The sequence below is a fragment of the Sitophilus oryzae genome, unplaced genomic scaffold (genome assembly GCF_002938485.1).
Source record: "Sitophilus oryzae breed Bouriz unplaced genomic scaffold, Soryzae_2.0 scaffold_1720_pilon_pilon, whole genome shotgun sequence".
Lineage (NCBI taxonomy): Eukaryota > Metazoa > Arthropoda > Insecta > Coleoptera > Curculionidae > Sitophilus > Sitophilus oryzae.
In genome coordinates, this window is record NW_022146414.1 from 348353 (window position 1) to 370133 (window position 21781).

At 30.6% G+C, this 21781-nt stretch overlaps 1 protein-coding gene across 1 annotated transcript in view; it reads left to right on the plus strand.

Moving 5' to 3' along the window:
• Window positions 1-1737: 1737 nt before the first annotated feature.
• The window catches only part of LOC115881434, a 38482-nt gene continuing 18438 nt past the window's right edge, over window positions 1738-21781 (plus strand). The window contains exon 1 of the mRNA XM_030898906.1: window positions 1738-1906. Within this exon, the coding sequence (XP_030754766.1) occupies window positions 1886-1906 (21 nt within the window). The 5' untranslated portion in view covers window positions 1738-1885. The remainder of the gene's footprint in view (window positions 1907-21781) is intronic.

The window sequence follows — 21781 nt, forward strand, 5'->3', positions numbered from 1 at the left end:
TCAGTAGGCTGAAGCTGAGAAACAACGGCGAATGCAGATTCTGTGGGGAATATGGGGAAACACCAGAACACCTCATCACTGAGTGCACCGAGACGACGACCATTCGTGCCATGAACTTTGGTACGGCTGATGTTAAGGATGGAGAGCTGGCCTCTGTGGAGCCGTCTCAGATACTGGCTTTTGTTAAAGCATTGAGACTGTATGATGAGTTATAACTCGTTATAACACAAGAAAGGGGGACACACAATAGATCTGTAAGGTCGCGGTGACTAACTCCCCTTCTAAACATTCTACATCTCTCTCTGTGAAAGGTCTTTAAGTCTAGGACTACTCTAAGAAGTGTCCTAACAAAACCGAAAACTTGCTTAATGCCTTCGTATGCCGGCGCAGCGGTACGGCACCCTCCCAGGTTTCGCTTCCATGTAACATGGTCGGAATTATTATTACTCGGTACACTGCAAGTTTCGTCTTTGTGCTCAAGTCATGATTGTAGAAAACCCTGTTTTTTAATCTCCAGAATGCTCTTGAGGCGCTGCTAATTCTGTGCTAAATTTCAGAGTCGATATTGGCCTTTTCCGAAATCAAACTGCCGAGGTAATTGAATTCCGTTACATATTCCAATAGTTCTTCAATTTTTATAGCACTGTTATGATTTTCCGGGGGAGTGCACATAATTTTAGTTTTATCGATGTTCAGCTTAAGGCCCAAAGCCTCGTATGCCCAAGATACCTATATGTGTTCGGCATTTCTTGTAATTGCTGTAACGTTTTTGCAACTAGAGCACAGTCATCAGCGTATTGAAGTTCTGTTTATACGTGTTTTCGCCCTGAGTCTTTTTATGTTAAACAGACCGCCGTCATACCTGTCTCTAACACTTATTTCTCTTTCCTGCAGTTTGCTGTCCACTATATGCGCTGCCATGAATATTTTGAATAGGAGAGGCGCTAAGACACATCCCTGTCTAATTCCTATATTTGTTAGGAAGGGATCGCTCAATGATCCATGATGTGACACTCTCCACTTATTGTTGTTATGGAGACTAGAAAGTACACATTGTAAGAAATTTATTGGGTACTCCGAACTTTTGCATAATTGCACAAAGTGCATCTTTGTTTACAGAGTCGAAGGCTTTTGTTAGGTCGATTAATGCAACATAATAGAACTACTTTTAATAAGCATTAAAGGTATTACACTTTAATGGACCTTTTAATGAAGGTATGCATGATCTTCAATCAATACTAAAACGAACTGCTGATAAGACCGCAGTGCAGAGATTATGCAGGATTAGAAGGGAACCAAACAGTCTTTTGATAATGATCAAAAGGACTCTAAATGGATTTATTTTTTGATAAAAAACTTTAAAATATTCCAATAAGTTTCATCCAATGATCCAATTATTCAAATAATCAGATAACATCCAACCGAACGTTACTTAATAAAGTGACATTCGACTGTCCATTAATAAATCACACCAAATACTTACGCCGAATATAAATTAGATCGTTAACGTCAACACCCCGTTTCCAAACCGACTCGTTACTTAATCACAAGGCGCTATTACCGAAATTTCCTCGGATTTCGGCCTTAATGCTAGGGGCAGGGCCTACGCCATCGGCACCAACAACAGGTGAAAGGGGTCTCTCTCATCTCTCTCCGCGATCGGACCCGGCATCGCGGTACGACCAGATGAAATTGTGCCCGTCGAACGCATTTCTAAAAGAGATCGCGAGACGTGTGTCGTGTTTATGTACAGTGGCGCGCGCGAATCCGTCGGTCGTCGAGGAAGGTCGCCGGTCGATTTTGAACAAGTTCAAGTTCTAAGCGAAAACAAGAAGAAAGAGATATTGGTTGATAGATAGAGGAAACTCTTCGTACCGGAGAGAAAATGTCAAGTTATATTTTGCAGGTAATGTAATATTGACATGCTCTTGTTTGTTTTGCAAAATTGCAAAACCCGCCTTATCCATTTTTTTAAATGGCCTAATGATATACAGGCTGGTCCGAACTGTATTCCGGAAACTTCGGCAGCATATTCTGCACATAAAAATAAGTATAATAGTACGTATAAATGTATGTCCCAAAATGCATAGTTTCGGAGATACAGGGTGTAGAAGTTTCATTTTTATTTTTATTTTTTCCAAATAATTTCTGAAGTAACGTCAATATATCGATGAAAATTGGTATCTGGGAGTTTTTTGACATGAGAAATTTGATTTTGATGTCAATATGACTCCTACTTGTAACGAGCGCCACCTACATATTTTTTAACTGTTTTGAACAGTAATAACTTTTCGTCCGTACCTGTAGAAAATTACTGAGTCAAAAAAAAATTCCCTGATTTTTTACGTAAAAAATGTCTCTTGGTAAAAATCGGTACGAGCAACCGTTCTCAAAATGTTTAGAATGGAAATAGTCAATACATGTCATTATTGACAAAAAATAACCATGTTGGGTACCATGTACAGGATGGGTCAAATTCGACGCTTTTAAATGGAAACACCCTTTTCTATAAGAGATAGACGAAAACTAATATCGGTGTCTGGAGCTCAATTTTCATCAAAAATATGGTGGTGAAAACCGCATATCAATATCTGTTACCGTTTCGGAGTTACGGGGTGTTTTTCAAAAATGTGCATTTTTAACAAATCGCTGTAACTTTTTTGTTATGGAAAATGTTGTATTTCTATGAAAACATTTCCAAAGCACCTTTTTACGTAGAATTTAATGGTTTAAGTATAACTTTTTTAACATTAATAATTTAAGAGTTATTAACAGAAAAATTGATTTTTTATTTAGGACACCCTCTATATTTTTAATTAACTGAAAAGAATTTAAAATTACCTTTCCAAAAATGTAGCACACTTGATATTTTGTTATAATCCCCTTCGAAATACAGAATTTTTAAAAGTTCGCCACTTTTAATTAGTAGGCTTTGGACCCCTTATTGATGATATGCCCTTAATGGAACTCGAAAACATATTTTTCCAGCAAGACAACGCACCGCCTCTGAACGCTGAAGTTATCAGCAAATTTTTGCAGCCAATTTCAAGAATAATTGGATAGCTAACCAAGATCCCAGCCGTTAGCCGTCGAGGCTGCCTGACTTAGAGCCCATGGATCTAATTCTATGGATATATTTGCGAATAAAGGTTCCTTATTCTTCCGTATAATCTAGACAAGAATTAAAAATAATTAGCAGTTATAAAAGGGTATCTTTCACCTCCACTGAGTTAATGAATTCTGCGAGAAATGTTCAAAAACTGCCCCGTCTGTCCATAACAGATATAAGGTCGATATGTCAAACACCTGTAGCAAAATCTCATGTCTTGGTTTGCTCAAATCAATCAAAATAATAAAAAAACAAGACAGCACAAAATATACAAAAATCTTAGAAATACGCTAAAGAGAGCTAAAATTTAAAAATAAATATCTGCAAATAAAAATAGAATAGAACAGAATAAAAATATTTCCCGACAGCCAAACAAGTAAGTCGGATCTACCAAGAAGCAGCGAAAAACTCCTCCACGTCATAATATGCCCTCGCAACCAGCAAAGACCTGACAGCCTCTTTAAATGCCCTATAAGAATATATTTTTCTTATACACTCAGATGCAAAAAAAAACGCAACGGAGAATTTTTAGTGCAAATTTAAAGTGTTATATTTTTGTTATTCTTAGCCCTGTTTTCATGATTTTTATAGGGTTTTTCCTAATTTTCCTAATAAATCCTAATTTTAAAACACCCTGTGCAATAATTTCGTCTGTAAATTTTCCTAAAATATAATATTACGGTCAGAACCATGACTCCTCAGCATTTTATTTTTCGATTCATGTCAATAGATGCTTTGGTTAATTTTTAAGAGCGAAATGAACTGATAACGATCAATTTGCAATTTTTTCAGTTACCTATCAATAGTTTTTGATGTAATTCTTTAATATGACGAGATGGTTTTGGTGACTATTTTCGTAACGTCATATTACACTGCATTGGATACCCGAATCTATACTAAATTTAAAAAAACGGTAAAGACTAACGATACAGTCAGGATTTTAATAAACATTAATAACGATAACAGAACTAACGATATTAATATAAAGAAAACATCTGTAATACTCAAGTATACAAACAGAAAAAAAATTGTAAAAAATACCCTAATACTTAGTATTGCTGCCCTTGGCTGCCATAACTGCCTGTATGCGTCCGTTTATACTAGCGATGGGAACTATCGAATGAATTAGACTATCGAATGGTTAATGAATGAATGATTTCTTTTTTTTCGAATTTCGAATTTATTCATTCGAATAAAATCATTCATTCATTTGTATACTAAAGCATATGTGACAACCTCGCCGTGCGACTAAATGGTTATCGTTGAGCCACGACTATAGAATGCTTTTGATAAATGAAATTTAGTATTCGTTTGATTTTGTATGCGTCAGTGCATTATTAGTTCTTCCAAATTTTTATAACTTCGCCGTATAAATACTGTGCTATTTTTTGCGTTTATTAAAATGGTTAAAATACTAAAATAGTAGTTATTTTAATTTTATTTATTGACGATTATGTGCATGTGCAGGTGATCAAGGTACCCTTGAAAAATTTGTGTGGTTTTCGGTAGTCCGATCTTTCAATTATTTAATTTTATATGGTATATGGTCTATTTTTAATAAAATTTTGAGAAAGTAGCAATTTTAAGAGAGAGAAACACAATTAATTTTAAAATATATTTGTATTTTAGATGTTTTAATAATATGAATTAACGGAACAATAATCATATTAATAGTTAAGTAAATGGTTATCGAACTCAAACTATGGGGTGAGAAGAAAATTAAAATGAAAGTTTTTACGTGTAATTTAAAAGAAAAGTTAACGATGTTTGTATTTTTTGTTTATGCTAATTCTCTTACATGTAGTTTTTGCGAAGAAATATTTCATTTATTTTTTTTAAAGTAAATGCCAGTAAAAGTAAATATAATTTTTAAAATTTTTTTTTTTTTTTTTAATTATATAATAATTTTGATTTCTAATTTTCTATTTATATTTTTCCTTCCATTACACTGCATGCTTAGAAAATTAATAAATGTTTATATTTCATGATTTTAAAATTTGTTAATATAACAAATTAGTTTGTAATTATTATTATTTAATAATATAATAGAAATAATAAAGAACAATAATGAACAATATTATTTTTAAAGGATCTAAATATTTTGACATCTAATTTTGTTGTTTATATTTTAACTACTACTTAAAAAAAATGTTATATTAAATGATTTTAAATTTTGTTGTTAATAGGTATAACAAATTATTACTGTTATTATTATTTATTAAACCAGTCTTTGCTTAAAAACATTAAAATCCATTTCCTACATCAAAATAACAAGTATTGTGCAGTGTAACAACAGGATATTAATAAAAAATAGAAGAATATATAGACATACATCCTAATTAACTAAGCCAAACAATAATATTCTTTGCTAATATCAGCTAATACCAAAATATGGCAATAGCGCCCTTCATAATGTATTTTCTGTGTAAATACTAGCACCTCAATAAAAAAAATAATGTGTCCTTATCTATCTGACTCCGCAAAAAATCAAAGATGCGGCTTCTTTCTTAGCATTGCCACCGACCGCTGTCGGGTTTCTCGAAAAGAAACCTACGTCGCCGGGCGACAACTAAAAGTCAGTTAATATTTTATTATAATCGATCCTGACGAATAAATGAATTTCATAATGAATGAATTTATAAATGAATGGTTTTGCTGCCGAATTACTAGAATACAATATTCCAAGGCAGATGACGGATCTATTCGATAATTTTTATTCGAATAGTTTTCAACGAATGTTTTCTTACTAACTATCGAGTTATTCGAATGAATTGCAACTATCGAATGTTTCGATAGTATTCATTCGATACTTCCCACTACTAGTTTATACTGTCATTGAGGCTGCCTATATCATATTGCGTTATGTTTTCCCATTCTTCTTTAAGGACCAAGCGAAGTTCATTTAATGAAGCTGGTAACGCTTCGCGACCTCTAACCCTCCTGCTAAGCATTTGCCAAACGTCGAACATGATGGGCAGTTCATAGTAGTGTATGTATAGTTCACAATAATCACCAAAGCCGCCTTGTTATATTGAAAAATAACTTCAAAAGTAAATGATAATTGAAAAAATTGCAAATTGTTGGTGGCAAATTCATTCTGGTCTTAAAAAATAACCAAGGTATGTATTGACATGATCCAAAAAACAAAATGCTCAGGAGACAATGTTGTTGGCTATGCGGGCCCCCGGCATAGCAAACTATGGCGATTATGGCTGTTATCCCTGCTAATTTTTGTGGTTCATCTGTTGCCTGTCCTTCTTGTCTGGTGTCCTGCCCATTGCCATTTGAAGAATTTGACTCTGTGGATGACATCAATTACCTGGGTCTTTTGTCGTATCCACTCTCTCTTGGCTATTTCCATCATATTTCGTTTCATTGAGCATTGTGCGACCTGCAGTTTCCTTATGATGTCAGTTTTAAATGTCCAGGGTTCGCGTTTTAAATGTCCAGGTTTCGGTAATATTTTGATTTAATGCACTGGCAAAATAAAACACTAATTCACGACAATACACCAAAAGGCCTTACTTTCAGCATTGGAATCACGTTTGCCTAACCATGTTTTCACATATCTGTTGATGGTGCTAACATGGTTAGCGCAGTGCGTATTCTGTGTTAAAAGTAAAGTATTTTAGTTTATTTCTGGTAAATAAAGGCAGGATAATACGGTTAATGTATAGTTAGACCAAGTATACACTTGAATACTGCCATATAACTGTACTTATAATAATGCTGATTGTTTCTCACTTGTACGCTGCTTGTATATTTGGACTGTTTCATCAAAGTCGAGTTGTAAGGCTTTTTAACACAAAGTAAGTAGACTGGCTACCAACTTACTTGGATGCTACGAAGCCGTCCATCTCGACTATGATAATGCAGTTGATACTAGCGATGGGAACTATCGAATGAATTAGACTATCGAATGGTTACTGAATGAATGATTTCAACTATCGAATGGTTTCATTCGAATAAAATCATTCATTCATTTGTATACTAAAGCATATGTGACAACCTCGCCGTGCGACTAAATGATTATCGTTAAGCCACGACTATCGAATGCTTTTTATAAATGAAATTTAGTATTCGTTTGATTTTGTCTGCGTCAGTGCATTATTAGTCCTTCCAAATTTTTATAACTTGCCTTCTAAATACTGTGCTATTTTTGCGTTTATTAAAATATTTAAAATACTAAAGTAGTAGTGTTTTTTAAATTGATGATTGTGTGCATGTGCAGGTGGTCAACATTTTTCCGAAAATTTGTGTGATTTTCCGATCTTTCAATTATTTAATTTTATACGGTACATGGTCTATTTTTTAATGGGAAATTTTGAAGTAGCAATTTTGCAGAGAGATAAGGTGAACTTACAATTAAAAATACATATGTATTTGTAGTATTTAATGTTTTAGTAATATGAATTAGTTGAACTTAATAATCATATTTAAGTAATGTGGTTAGTAAATGGTTATCGAACTCAAATTTTGGGATAGGAAAATTAAATTGATTGATTAAAGTTTTTACGTGCCAATTTAAAAAAAGTTAACATTTGGCCATTTTTGTTTTATGCTAATTCTCTCTTACATAGATTTTTGCGAAGAAATATTATATTTATTTTTAAAGTAAATGCCAGTAAAAGCAAATATTATTTTTTAAATACTAATACAAAGTAATAAAAGTAATACACATATAATTATTTTGATTTCTAATTTTTTATTTTATATTTTCTTCTATTTTTTTTTTTTTTTTTTAAAATAAATGTTTTATAACATGATTTTAAATTGTTGTTAATATAACAAATTAGTTCTGTAATGTGTGTTAATAAACCAACGTTGCCACACAAAAATTTAGGGACTATTATTTTTAAATAGGATCTAATATAATAATTTTAAAAAAAAAAAATTTGTTTATTTATATTTTGCTACTACTTAAAATATTTTATATTAAATGATTTTTAAATTTTGAATTGTTAATAGGTATAACAAATTATTACTGTTATTATTTATTAAACCAGTTTTTGCTTTTTTAAAAACATTAAAATCATCATTTTCCACCATCCAAAATAAAAGTATTATTGCAGTGTAACAACAGAATATTAATAAAAAATGCAAAACATATAAACATACTATCCCTAACTAATTATAATACCAAAGAATAATATTCTTTGCTAATACCAAGAATAATATTCTTTGCTAGCCTGAGTAATACGAATATACAGCACCTTAGATTCGCCCAATGTATTTTTGTGTAAATACTAGCACCACAATAAAAAAAAATAATGTCCTTATCTTTATCGACTCAAAATCAAGATGCCGGCTTTTTCATGCATTGCCACCGACCGCTGTCGGGTTTCTAGGAAAGAAACCTACGTCGCCGGGCGACAACTAAAATCAGTTTATATTTTATTATAGTCGATCATGACGAATAAATGAATTTTACAAATAGATGAATTTTGTAAATGAATGGTTTTTGCTGCCGAATTATTATATTTCAAGGCAGATGACGCATCTATTCGATATTTTTATTCGAATAGTTTTCGACGAATGTTTTCTTACTAGCTATCGAATTATTCGAATGAATTGCAACTATCGAATGTTTCGATAGTATTCATTCGATAGTTCCCACTACTAGTTGATACCCGAGGGGTGTTTCACTGTTGGAATTACACAGGTCTTGTTAGTTTTTTTTTATAAAAAAAAAAAAAAAACATGATATTTTGGCGGTACGTGTACATTTTTTATTACCCAAGTGAGACACCCCTCGTTGATACCATTACAAACAGCGTAAAAGTGAGACAGTATATAGGTATAAAGGTATAGATATTTATATGGCAGCATCCGGTTGGCTTAGTCCAAGTACACTTTGGCCGTGTCAACCAGGCTTTAGTGTTTTATTTTGCTATTGTAATCCAAAGGTTTCAGCCCAAACTGTATTAATCTTGCATTGTATTTCTATGTTAACTGCTCTATGTAGGAAGAAGTTTGATAAACAAATTTCGAGATTAATTGTTATACACAAACCTTTATTTTTGATTATTAAATTAATGATGTAATAAAAAATAGTTAAATATTAGTAGTGGGAACTATCGAATGAATACTATCGAAACATTCGATAGTTGCAATTCAATCGAATAATTCGATAGTTAGTAAAACATTCGTTGAAAACTATTCGAATAAAAATTATCGAATAGATTCCGTCATCTGCCTTGAAATATATTATTTCGGCAGCAAAAACCATTCATTTACAAAATTCATTCATTTATGATTAATTTAAAAAAAAAAAAAAAATTATAATAAAATAATATAACTGGATTTTAGTTGTCGCCCGGCGACGTAGGTTTCTTTCCGAGATATCCGACAGCGGTCGGTGCCAATGTTGGCAATGCTATGAAAAAGCCGGCATCTTTGATTTTTTGCGAGTCAGATAAGAAAATAAGGACACATTATTTTTTTTTATTGAGGTGCTAATATTTACACAGAAAATACATAATGAAGGGCGTTGTTGCCATATTTTAAATATGATATTAACAAGAATATTACGGCTTTGTTAGTTAGGGATAGTATGTCATATATTGCCATTTTTTTATTAATATTCTGTTGAAATCTACTACAATAATACAGACAGCTGGATGGCCAGGAAAAATTTAATGTTTTAAGCAAAGACTGGTTTTAATAATAACAATAATAATTGTTATACTATTAACAACAAATTTAAAATCATTTATTTTTATATTGAATATGGATATTTTAAATGTGTAAAATAAAACAACAAATTAGATGTCAAAATTATTTATAATAGATCCTATTTAAATATAGTCTCTAAATTTTTGGCAACGATGGTTTTAAAGAATAATAATTACAGAACTAATTTGTTATATTAACAACAAATTTTAAAATCATGAAATATAAACATTTATTAATTTTCTAAGCATGCAATGTAATGGAAGGAAAATATAAATAAAAAAATTAAATCTATTTATATTAGGTGCTTTATATTACTATTTTAAAAATTATATTTACTTTTACTGGCATTACTTTAAAAAATAAAAAAAAAAAAAAAAAAAAATACATGTAAGAGAATTAGCATAAACAAAGAAACTCTAAACAGTATTAACCTTTTTTTTAGGGTGGCACCTATCGCTTTCATTTTTTTTCGCCCCATAGTTTGAGTTCGATAACCTCATTTACTTAACCACATTATAAATATGATTATTAGTTCAACTAATTCATATTATTAAAACATCTAAAATACAAATATGTATTTTTTAAAATTAGTGTAAGTTCATCTCATCTCTCTTAAAATTGCTACTTAAATTTTGCATTAATAGACCATATACACATATAAAAATTAAATAATTGAAGATCGGACTACGAAAAACCACACAAATTTTCTGCACATGCACACAATCGTCATTAAATAAAATTAAAAAACTACTATTTTAAATATTTTAATAATATAAAAAATAGCACAGTATTTATACGGCAGTTATAAAATTTGGAAAACTAATGCACTGACGCACACAAAAATCAACCGAATACTAAATTTCATTTACGAAAAACGTCGATAATTCGTGGCTCAGCGATAACCATTTCGTCGCACCGCGAGGTTGTCACATATGCTTTGAGCGCCGTGAATGAATGATTGAACGGTTTTATTCGAATAAAACCATTCGATAGTTGAAATCATTCATTCAGTAACCATTCGATAGTATAATTCATTCGATAGTTCCCATCGCTATTAAATATTGCAAGATGATAGCTGTTTGAACACTCTGTAGGTATGTGATATAACCAATGACCGCTATTAGGACATTGAGATTTAACCAAGTGAAAATTCTACCTAAAACCCGATTTATTACTGACATACACAATTACATCCCAATTTTCTCCAGCGACCTGTTTGAAATAAGTGGGTATTTTTTTATTTTAATCCACTTAAGTTTAAGCAACCATGCACATATTGTAGGGGAACAGCACACAAAAAAATTTATATAAAAACCTAAATTTATTTTTAAGAAGCAATCAACTGCTGAATTTTTCGTACATAAAATTGAAATTCTCAAAAGTGGCTCACCCCTATAACTTTTTTATTTTTTCACATAAAAAACATTTTTTTTTTTTTTTTTTTTTTAAATAATAAATTTGGATTAATTTACGTATTCAATTGTTTTTTGAATCTTTTCCTGTTTACTGGAAATTACTATAACTTTTTTTTTTTTTTTTTTTTTTTTCAATTATTTTTCGTTGCTAGTCGATAAATGACATTCTGAATAGAATGACATATCAAGTTTCAACTTTTGAAATTTTCGCATATGGTTTATTCGAAATTGTATGGTTCATCACACAATTTTACTCCAAATACTAAGTGCGTAGTACCAAATTATTCGTAGAAAAATGCTTATTTCAAATATGCTAACGAGCCACCCTTGTTCCATTTGAAAAAAAGTTTTTTTTTTTTATTAAAATACTTAATTTAATTTACGTTTTTTTTTTTTTTATTTTCAAAAATTAGTGTTTAACATGCATAGCTCTCTAGATTGAAATTTAACCCTTAACTGGTATGCACTTTTTTATAACGTTACTTGTATGTCGGGGTTGTAGGTATTTGAATTTTGTAATGATATAAGAAGGAAAACCGATGATCTGTTTGGGGAGAAGTAAGCTAATTTATTAACGCTATAAAAACAGTTGTAGTATCGTAAAAATATGTATTTTCTTAAAATAATAAAAATATAAGCATTAATGAAATACAAGAAAATAAAGCTTTGAAATAATGTTTAATAATAAAAAAAAACTCAAAAGAACATATTTCTTGTTTCAAATGGCTTGGCTATCGGTTCTTTAGTCTTCATCAGACCACCTGTAATAAAGAAAAACCTAATTAGAATGTCGGTAAAAAAAATGACAGTGACGTTCTCTCTTACATTTCCAATGCTGTGGTGCAGGCTTTACAGACAAACCTCTGTTCAGCATGTTGCTTGCAGATGGGTTTTCTACATTTTGAACACGTCATTGGAGTCATTCTATCTTTGGATCGAGGGCACAGAAAGCATCTCATTCTTTTTGGAGGAGGCTGCAAATTAGTGGCGTCCGGTTGACCTTGTTCTGCTATCCCAAGAACTTTTCTTATCATGCTTTTCATCTCCCTGGATATATTCAATGAAAGCCGTTCTTGTATCAGAGCTTTTCACAGTAATGTGTTAAATTTTTTTCGGGTCATCTTGTTTCCAAATTCGCAGCTATATACAGGATTACGCAGGATTACGCAATATACAGGATTACGCAGCTATATACTATATACGGCATTTTACTGTCGATTATGGCAAAAAAAATTGTTAGAGGCCACCTGCGACTTCTTCTGCTACAAGAATAGCTTGCACACTTTTGATCTAAACGGTCTACACCTGATTTTGTAGAGTTGTAAAATCCGTTTATTTCTGGTTTATTGGATTCCTTATTGACAACATCTGTCAATAAGGCATCCAATAAGTCATCATCAAGATGGGTAACTATATTATGGGCTGGAGTTCGGCGATCACGTTTTGGGGGATTTGTAAACCATTTATATCTATTTTTTCCATAGTAAATAAAATATGAAGAGGTTCCTTGATTGGATTCGTCACCAGACAGTGAATCATCCGAGTTACCTTGAATATTTTCTCCATCTGAAAACTCTTGTTCAGATTCAGTGTCGTGGTTTGTGTGTTCGCTTTCAGCATCAGACAGATCACTGTCTGAGTCTTCTAAATCTGCCAACGTTCTAGGCTCTTCTTCTAAATCACTATCGTTCATGAAAATATCTTCAAGTTGTTTATCAGTTAAAAATTTGCGCGACATTTTTAAACAGAAATAATAACACAACTGGTATATTGGGGTCAGATTTGACCCCAACGCCACGTAATTTCGGAACTGTGCAACTTACGCATTTGCCCGTCAGGCATCGACTAAGAGACGTCGATTGATGCGGGTACTGAGTGGTACGGCGCCGTATTGTCAAATGTAACAAATTTCCATTAGATTTCAAAAGTTGACATATGATTATGTCATTCTATTCAGAGTGTCATTTTCTATCGAATAAAGTAAAAATATACCGAGAGCGTCATAAAATAAAAATCAATAATTGTAGTCATTTCCACTGAAACATGAAGTGACCAAAAAATAAAGTTATAGGGATGAGCGATTTTTGAGACGCACCCGGTATTTTATTTACATTACGCCTTGTATATACAGGGTGAATCTTAAATAAGTGCAAATATTTTTAGGGGTAGTATTTTCGAATTTAGATTTTTTTTGCAATTTTTTTTAGTTTTTAGTTAAAAAAATTATTTTTTTGCTAATACGGCAACATAATAGATACATGTACATTATACAAGAAAGAAAATTTTGTGGTTCTGAAAATTTTAGTAATTTTTTTTTTGAAATTTTGAAAGTAAAACAACTCGATTATTTTGGATTTGAAAAGCGGTAAAGTGAAAATATGTTTCTTTTATCGAGATCTACCACCCCTGAAAATATTTGCACTTATTTAAGACTCACCCTGTATAAAAACACTGTCAAGACTCGAAAGTTTCACTAATAAATTAGTTTCTATCGGATTATAAGATTAATGACGCATTTGGTTCAGTGATTCCAAACTAATTGAAATTTATGGTCCATGATACAGGTTTTGTGTTTTAAAAATAATTGTAGACAACTTATAGATAATATTTAAGTGGGGTCTATCTTGATTATCTTCTGTTATTAAATTATCCAGACAGATATAAAAGCTAAAAGGAAATGTTTGTCCGTTCCATCACGTGGCTACAGCTGCATCTACCGGGTGTTCTTGAAAAGTGGCTCGCCCTATAACTTTTTCATATAAAAAAAATTACATTAATGGTATTTAGTATATGACATAAATCAGAATCGATTGACGTATCAAAAATCAATAATTGTAGTCATTTTCGGTGGAAACGAAGTGACGGAAATCAATGAACCGTGTCAATCTGTTATGTCATATTCAACATGCCAAATCATTTTATTAAAAAATAAAAAAAGTTATAGGGACGAGCCAATTTTGAGAGGCACCCAGTATATAAATTAAAAATAAGATTTAAACAATAATAGAGAAAATACAGTTAAATAAAACTATTGGAAACAATGCTATTTATTTTTTTAATAATATGTTCTCTGTGTACTTTCAAATTAATACGAAAGTAAATCTTTAAAGCTATAAACCTGACTGTTCCAAAAGATAAGCTTTGTGTCGAGAAGAAAATAATGATTTAAAAAAAAAAAAAAAAAAAAAAAAAAAAAAAAAATCTGCCGTACCTAATTTTTTAATTGTTATTATACAACAAGTTTTATTTTTTAGTAGAAAAATATTTTTATGAAAACAACAGAAAAGTTAAAAAAAAGAAAAATTGCTCAACCTAAAGATGGAGTTTTTTTTATACTTTGAGAAGTTTTAAGGTTACTTATTATCAGTCGATGGGAAATTCCTATCGTAAAATTATATAGATTTTGTTTGGTCATGTCCGAGTGTACTCATGTATAAATATATCTTCTGAACCACAGCCTTTTTCCCGAAGAATTGTCGCCTACTCTGAACATTAATTTTGAGAATATTAAAATCGTATTGTATGCCTCTGGCTATTTTGTAGTCTTAGGAATTATCTAAGAAACTGAAAAACAGTTCTCATCATTCAGTTCCAAGATAGGAGCTATCTAACGATCAGTTCCTATTCGCAGTTCTTAGTAGATAAATCGCAGTCGACAGTTCATTTAATTATTCCTTTTTACATTATGAACCTTATTGTCAAAGTTTTACTTTCAGAAGATACGATAGAATACTACAACTAGTTGAAACAAACGGTCTTTTACATTATATTTGACGTATTCATTGAGTTTCGGTCACTTCCTGTTTCACCAGAAATGACATGGTTTGATTTTTGAATGGTATTCTCGAGGTTATTTTTTAGTTTATTTGGTAGAAAATGGCATTCTGAATAGGATGACATATCATATGTCAACTTTTTTGACATTTTTTGACACATATTTCTTGCATTTTGGAAAATAAATAATGGTTGTTATAATAGTTTGACCATATAAGAAAAAGTATTTTTAAAATTACGTGGCATTGAACTGGTTGGTTTATTTAAAGCGAACGATTCAGAAGTGTTTATTATATAAATCGACACTTTCTTGCGCACTCTCAAAATGGTCATCGTAATTACGGTCAAGTCGTAATATCCAAATAATTTTCTATGTATTCAAAGGCAAAAAATAAAGAAAGTTTGATGCTATAGGCATTTACAAATCTGATTAAGATTGATATGATCAATTTAAAGATTATTCAAATAATAGAAACTAAGAAAACAAATACAGGGTGTCCCAATATTCCCTGGACATAGAACTACTATGAATTTTGTAATCAAAATAAGTTTATTTGACACAATTTACCTTTATAGTGCTTCGTTTGTTCGTTAAACACTGAGATATTTTAATAACTGTTATTCCAAATTGAATGAGATTTTGAGTGTCTATGTTTTGCTAAGAGCTTTAAATTTAAACTTTCACAAATATCAAAAAAAAGTACAGGTAGGACGAAAACTATCCCCACCTCTACATAAATTTAAGTATAAATATTTTCCAACTCAACCGACAACCGATTTTTTTTTCGTAAAATGGTCCTTTTAGTATCTACTACATCTTTTGTTTCTTGTAAAAAACGCCATCGTGCATTTTTTTTTGAGGAAAAAAATATTTTTCCAAAACTGCCACTTCCAAAAAATCTTTTTTGTCACATCAAGCTGTGGAGGTGCATAAAATTTATTATGCCCTAATAATCTAATTTAAGAAATTAATGAAATTTTATCTTAGTATCGCAAATTATATTTGACAATAACCTTCACAAAAAGATTATAAATTTTAAATTAATTAATATTCCGGTTTATTTTTAAATGATGACCTCTAATGTTCAATTAACTTATTTTGATTCAAAAAATACGTAGTTGTTCTATATCCACGGAATATTGGAACTCCCTGTATGTCTTGTAGGTCTGCTATGGAAATTAATTAATTTCCAAATTAATTTCCGATTAATCAACTAATTCTGTTTTATTTTTGTTGTTCTCTCCAAAGTTCTAATGTTGCCACTGATTTCTTTATAGTAAATGATGAAGAGCAATGCAGTTTCTTCATGGTTCTCTTGCTTCGATGATGATCTTTGGTAGTCAATTTTCTTAATGATTGTATTTCGAAATGGTGCATTGCTATGACATAGGTATAAGTTTCATTAGTGCCTTCCTTTACCAATACCAATCTTGTTAACCTGAAATGATGGTGAATGTACTGTATTATTAGGATATTATGTTCATCTATATTCGAAATTATAAAATTATGCCTACATGGAATGTGAAACAATGACAAATTTGAAACTTAGTATGTAATGTTAACGTTACAGAGTTACTGGTAATGCCAGGTAGCTATCAATCTGTTTCACAAGACACTTTCAGATCTACTGTGGCCCTCTTCTAATCTCTAGGTTATTCTGCAGTCCTATCATTTTTCAAAAAGTCTGGTAACTTGGAAACTGAACCTACCATGTAGCTTTTTGTCAACGGCTTACCATTTGCTAATACACTGACATAAAATGTGTTATACTGTCGATTCTTCTTCAGATTGAGAAAATCTGTACAAGGTGAGTCAACGATAGAGTAAAGTCCATTATCTCATTTGTTTCGAGGTTTACAAAAAAAAATTAAATATAAAAGTTGTAGGGAAGGTTAAGATACACATTTTAAAATTATTATAGAGTATACAAGGTGCTCCTAAAAAGTGTGGCGGATAAAACATATGTTTTTTTAAATGCAACACACTATTTTTTATTTTATTTCTATATTCTGCGTAAAATTCCATAACTTTTTTATATATAACGTTATATACGTAAAATTAATAGTTTTTGTAATATTTCAATTTGTTTAAACAAATGTTAAATTTCAGTGTGGTAAAAAATTGTCAGTGGTGCCATTGTTGCTGAAGTTGGAGTACCAAAATTTGGTAGGAGAGTTTTATAGAGATGAAAAAAAAGATATATATAAAGATATTTTAGTTAAATGATACAAGGTGTTCAATATATATTTATGAATTTCAACTACTAAAAATTAAAAAATCTCAAATTTTTTAAATGGGACACCCTAAATATTATCATTTTTTCTGATAGATTTTACAAAACTCTTCAACTTTTATTAAGTATGTCATATACCTGTTTTAACAGTTTGCGATTTATTCCAATTTTTTCTATTTTTACCCATATTTTTATTACAATTACCCTATAAAATCATAGTTGCCATGACAAAACAAACTATTTATTACTTATCTTTAACAAGTAGCTTAATAATTAGTTACAAATTGCTAGTATTAGTTGAAATTAATTAACTTTACTTAAATAAACTAAAATCGCAGTCGTGAATTTCTTGGTGTATTTCCATGTTATGAAAGAGGGCACTTGGACTTTCCGTCGCGCGTCGGGGCGAATAGCCACGGATTAAGGTAATACTAGATTATCTAATTGTTGAAGACTACTAATATAGGATTTTTTTTCGACATACAGTAAAGTTTTTTTCTCGTAGTAATTCTGGTTTATAATTCATTTGGTAAAGCCAATATTACTACTGCCGTGAAACCGTCCCATTACACACTGAAGATATTTTCTAGATAATTTACATCTATTCTTATACTACTTAGCAAAGCACTATATAATTTAATATAGTACTGAACCAAAAAATATGTTTTTCTTGGCTTGTTCGTGTATATCAGTCACATTGACTAATTCATTTCAGGAAAATCTGTAACTATTCTATTATCTCTACAATTTATACTTATTACAACATATTAAACTAAAATTCAAATTTTGTTCTTAACTTGCTTAACAGACAAGACATTTTGATAATTATTACTTTTTGTCATGGTAACTATGATGTTATAGCGTAATTGTATATATATAAAAAATTGGAATAAATCGCAAACTATTAAAAATAGGTATATGATATACTTAACAAAAGTTGAAGAGTTTTGTAAAATCTATCAGAAAAAATGATAATATATAGGGTGTACCATTTAAAAAATTTGAATTTTTTTAATTTTAATTAGTTGAAATTCATAAATATATTTTGAACACCCTGTAGCATCTAACTAAAATATCCTTACATAAGTCTTTTTCTATATCTCTATTAAATTCTCCTACCAAATTTTGGTTTTCCAACTTCAGAAACAATGCCATTACTGACAATTTTTTATCACACTGCAATCTGACATTTGTTTAAACAAATTTAAATATTACAGAAACTATTAATTTTAGGTATATAACATTATAACAGGGTGTTTCAAAACAAATGCGAAAAACTTTAGGGGGTAGTTTGCTTTATAAACGTTGGGTCAAAAGTCAACCATTGGGGAGATATCGCGGTACAAAGATGGCGGAAAAATAATGTTTTTATTTTTTATCTTGAAAACGAAAAGAGATAGACTAATGAAATTTTATGGAAGCATTACTGTTATGAAAACACACTTTCAGGTAATTTTTTTACTTTTTTAAAATGAGTGGAAGGGGTTGAAATAAACTATCCCTATCATTCTTGTTAACGAAATTTAAAGAAAAATCTTATCAAACACATGCAAATGCTTTAATTTGGATAGTTTAGTTTGTTTAGAAACTTTTTTACCTCTTGTGTTTTTTTGATAAAACTCACCGATTGGAAATTAAAAAATATAATGTAAAGCATTACATGTCAGAACAAAAAACATTTTTAGATTAAGAATCTAGTGATAATAACGATAATAATAATCATCTAGATAATAACGTATTGCAGTAGAGTAATGTCAAATAAAATAATATTAGAAACATCCTAAAAAGTAACAGCGGTCGACTAGATTTTTTCCTAAAAAAATTACAGCAGCCCACTAGATTCTTTATCAGAAAATGTTTTTTGTCCTGACATGTAATGCTTTACATTTTATTTTTTAATTTCAAATCGGTGAGTTTTATAAAAAAAAATACAAGAGATAAAAAAGTTTCTAAACAAACTAAACTATCCAAATTAATTTTTTTGCATGTGTTTGATAAGATTTTTCTTTAAATTTCGTTAACAAGAATGATAGGGGTAGTTTATTTCAACCCCTTCCACTCATTTTAAAAAAGTGAAAAAATTACCAGAAAGTGTTTTCATAACAGTAATGCTTCCATAAAATTTTATTAGTCTATCTTTTCGTTTTCAAGATAAAAAATAAAAACATTATTTTTCCGCCATCTTTGTACCGCAATATCTCCCTAATGGTTGACTTTTGACCCAACGTTTATGAAGCAAACTACCCTTTATTTTGAACAAGGAATCACCCCCTGAAGTTTTTCGCATTTGTTTTGAAACACCCTGTATACAAAAAAGTTATGGAATTTTACGCAGAATCTAAAAATAAAATAAAAAATAGGGTATTCCATTTAAAAAAACATATGTTATATTCGTCACACTTTTTTGAAGCACCCTGTGTACTATAATAATTTTAAAATGTGTATCCTAACCGTCCCTATAACTTTTATATTTAATATTTTTTTGTAAACCTCGAAACAAATGAGATAATGGACTTTACTCTATCGTTGACTCACCCTGTACATAGCCTTATCCGTCAATCCCATAAGCTTTAGATTTCAATTAAGCTTTCAAAGCTTGTTAGTAGACCCACTACAGTTTTTCTGTCTTTTAATATCAGTTCTACCGTAAATTTTGGCGAATCAGTGTTTTGGCGAATCATTGTTGGCCAACCACTGTTTTGTCGCCATTCTTGTGACAGCTTTTGCAGTCTCTCAGAAGAGCCTGAATAGCATTGATGAACTTTGTTATGTACCGTGAGTTAACCTGTGCATGACAGATCCAATTTTGCATTGTATGAAAATATGTAATGGCGATAAATTCAACGAAACGTCATTATTATTTGTGTTTTTTTTTGTGCAACCTAACACGCAAGCAAGCAAGACTTTGTGTGGAACATACCATCCTTATTGCCGCCACTTGCAATGCCTCTGTCCACTATACCACCAACTACCCATAGGTTATCAAAGGCCTGACAACCCTTGTGATAGAGTAATTTTAAGGTTAAATCGCCAATTTTTTGTACACATCCATCTGCACCTGTCTAGTGAGATGGCAGCCTTCTGTGTAGCTTTTGCTATATGAGCATTCCATGCAAGCCTTTGATCTAATCCATGTCTTCCCGAATAAAATCTCTGTTTCTCTTAGTACCGATGATTTTAAGGCTTTTGGTGATATATTTTTTGTAAAGTTGACAATTTGTGATTTTGTGTACACCCCTTCTCTTCTTTATTTATGTATATCTGCATTTTTCCTGATAACCATCCCATCATACTTATTTATCTAAATAGCTACATAGATTTCAAATTCAATAAAGAATTATATTTTTAATAATATCTAATTTGAAGCTTCGAAGTATAGCTCAATCTAACTCTAACCAGATTTAAAAAAAATATAGTCGGTTTAATAAAAATCAATTATTATTGAATTGTTTATTGAATGTATTACTCAACTTCCTTTTGACACTTATATAATATATGTTTAAAATTTAAATATTTATTATTTAGCGTCATAATATATCATTAAATATGAATAAAATAGTCGTTAACCTTAAATTGCTCATAAATTATTGTGCACATCGTTCGCAACGAAAAGTCGACAATAAAAATACAACTACATCGTCATTATATATCCTTCTAATTCTGCACACTTGATCATTTTATAACCGTATAACATTCTCTTTCTATTGTAATCTAAGGGGACGAGCAAGACCGACTCTCTTTTCGTTCTCCAACAATCGGCCATTTTTTCTCTGTGAAGGAAAGTGAACACATCGCCCATTAAATTATATACTCTTTAGAAACACAATGATCGTTGATAATTAATGGCTAAAATAAGAATCAAAATTACAGGGTAGAAATAAACGGCGTTAAAAAGGAACGGCAAGAATATAATATAAGTCCAACTAAAGGCGTTGGAAGAGAGAAAAATGACTACATATATAGTACTTATCGATATTGTTCCAGATACGTTAATATTAACATACTTGCATATATTTTATTGGTTAACATTAAAAACATGTTTTGCAGGGTGGCGCCTCTCATACGACGCGGAGGTTCTAAGGAGAACGGTAGTTTATATCAAAATGAAATTTTTGGAGCATAAATATATAGGTCAATTGAAAGCATTTTATAAAAATATTTAATTACACAGGATGTTCCCAAAAAAGTTACACATCAAAGATGTGTTTTTTGTAACGAAACACCCTATATATTAATTGATTTTTGGATTCTAGGAAAAAAATAAAGGTGAGTTTTATTAAAGAAACATATGCCTAAACTGTAAGGATTTTGACATATTTCACATTTTGTGAAAATGAAGAGTAAATTTTAAATTTCAATAACAGCTACCTAAATCTTAATTTACCCTGTATAGCCTGATATGTAATTATAATAACCATTGTATGTTAAACCAAATTAAAATTTGACTTGAAAAATTATACAGGGTGAGACAAAATTAATATGCAACATTGGTCACTTTTAAAAGCAAGTTACTCGATTATTTTAAATAGAACGCCCAGTATATTATTCCGGTGTTCAATGGGGAATTCATATAT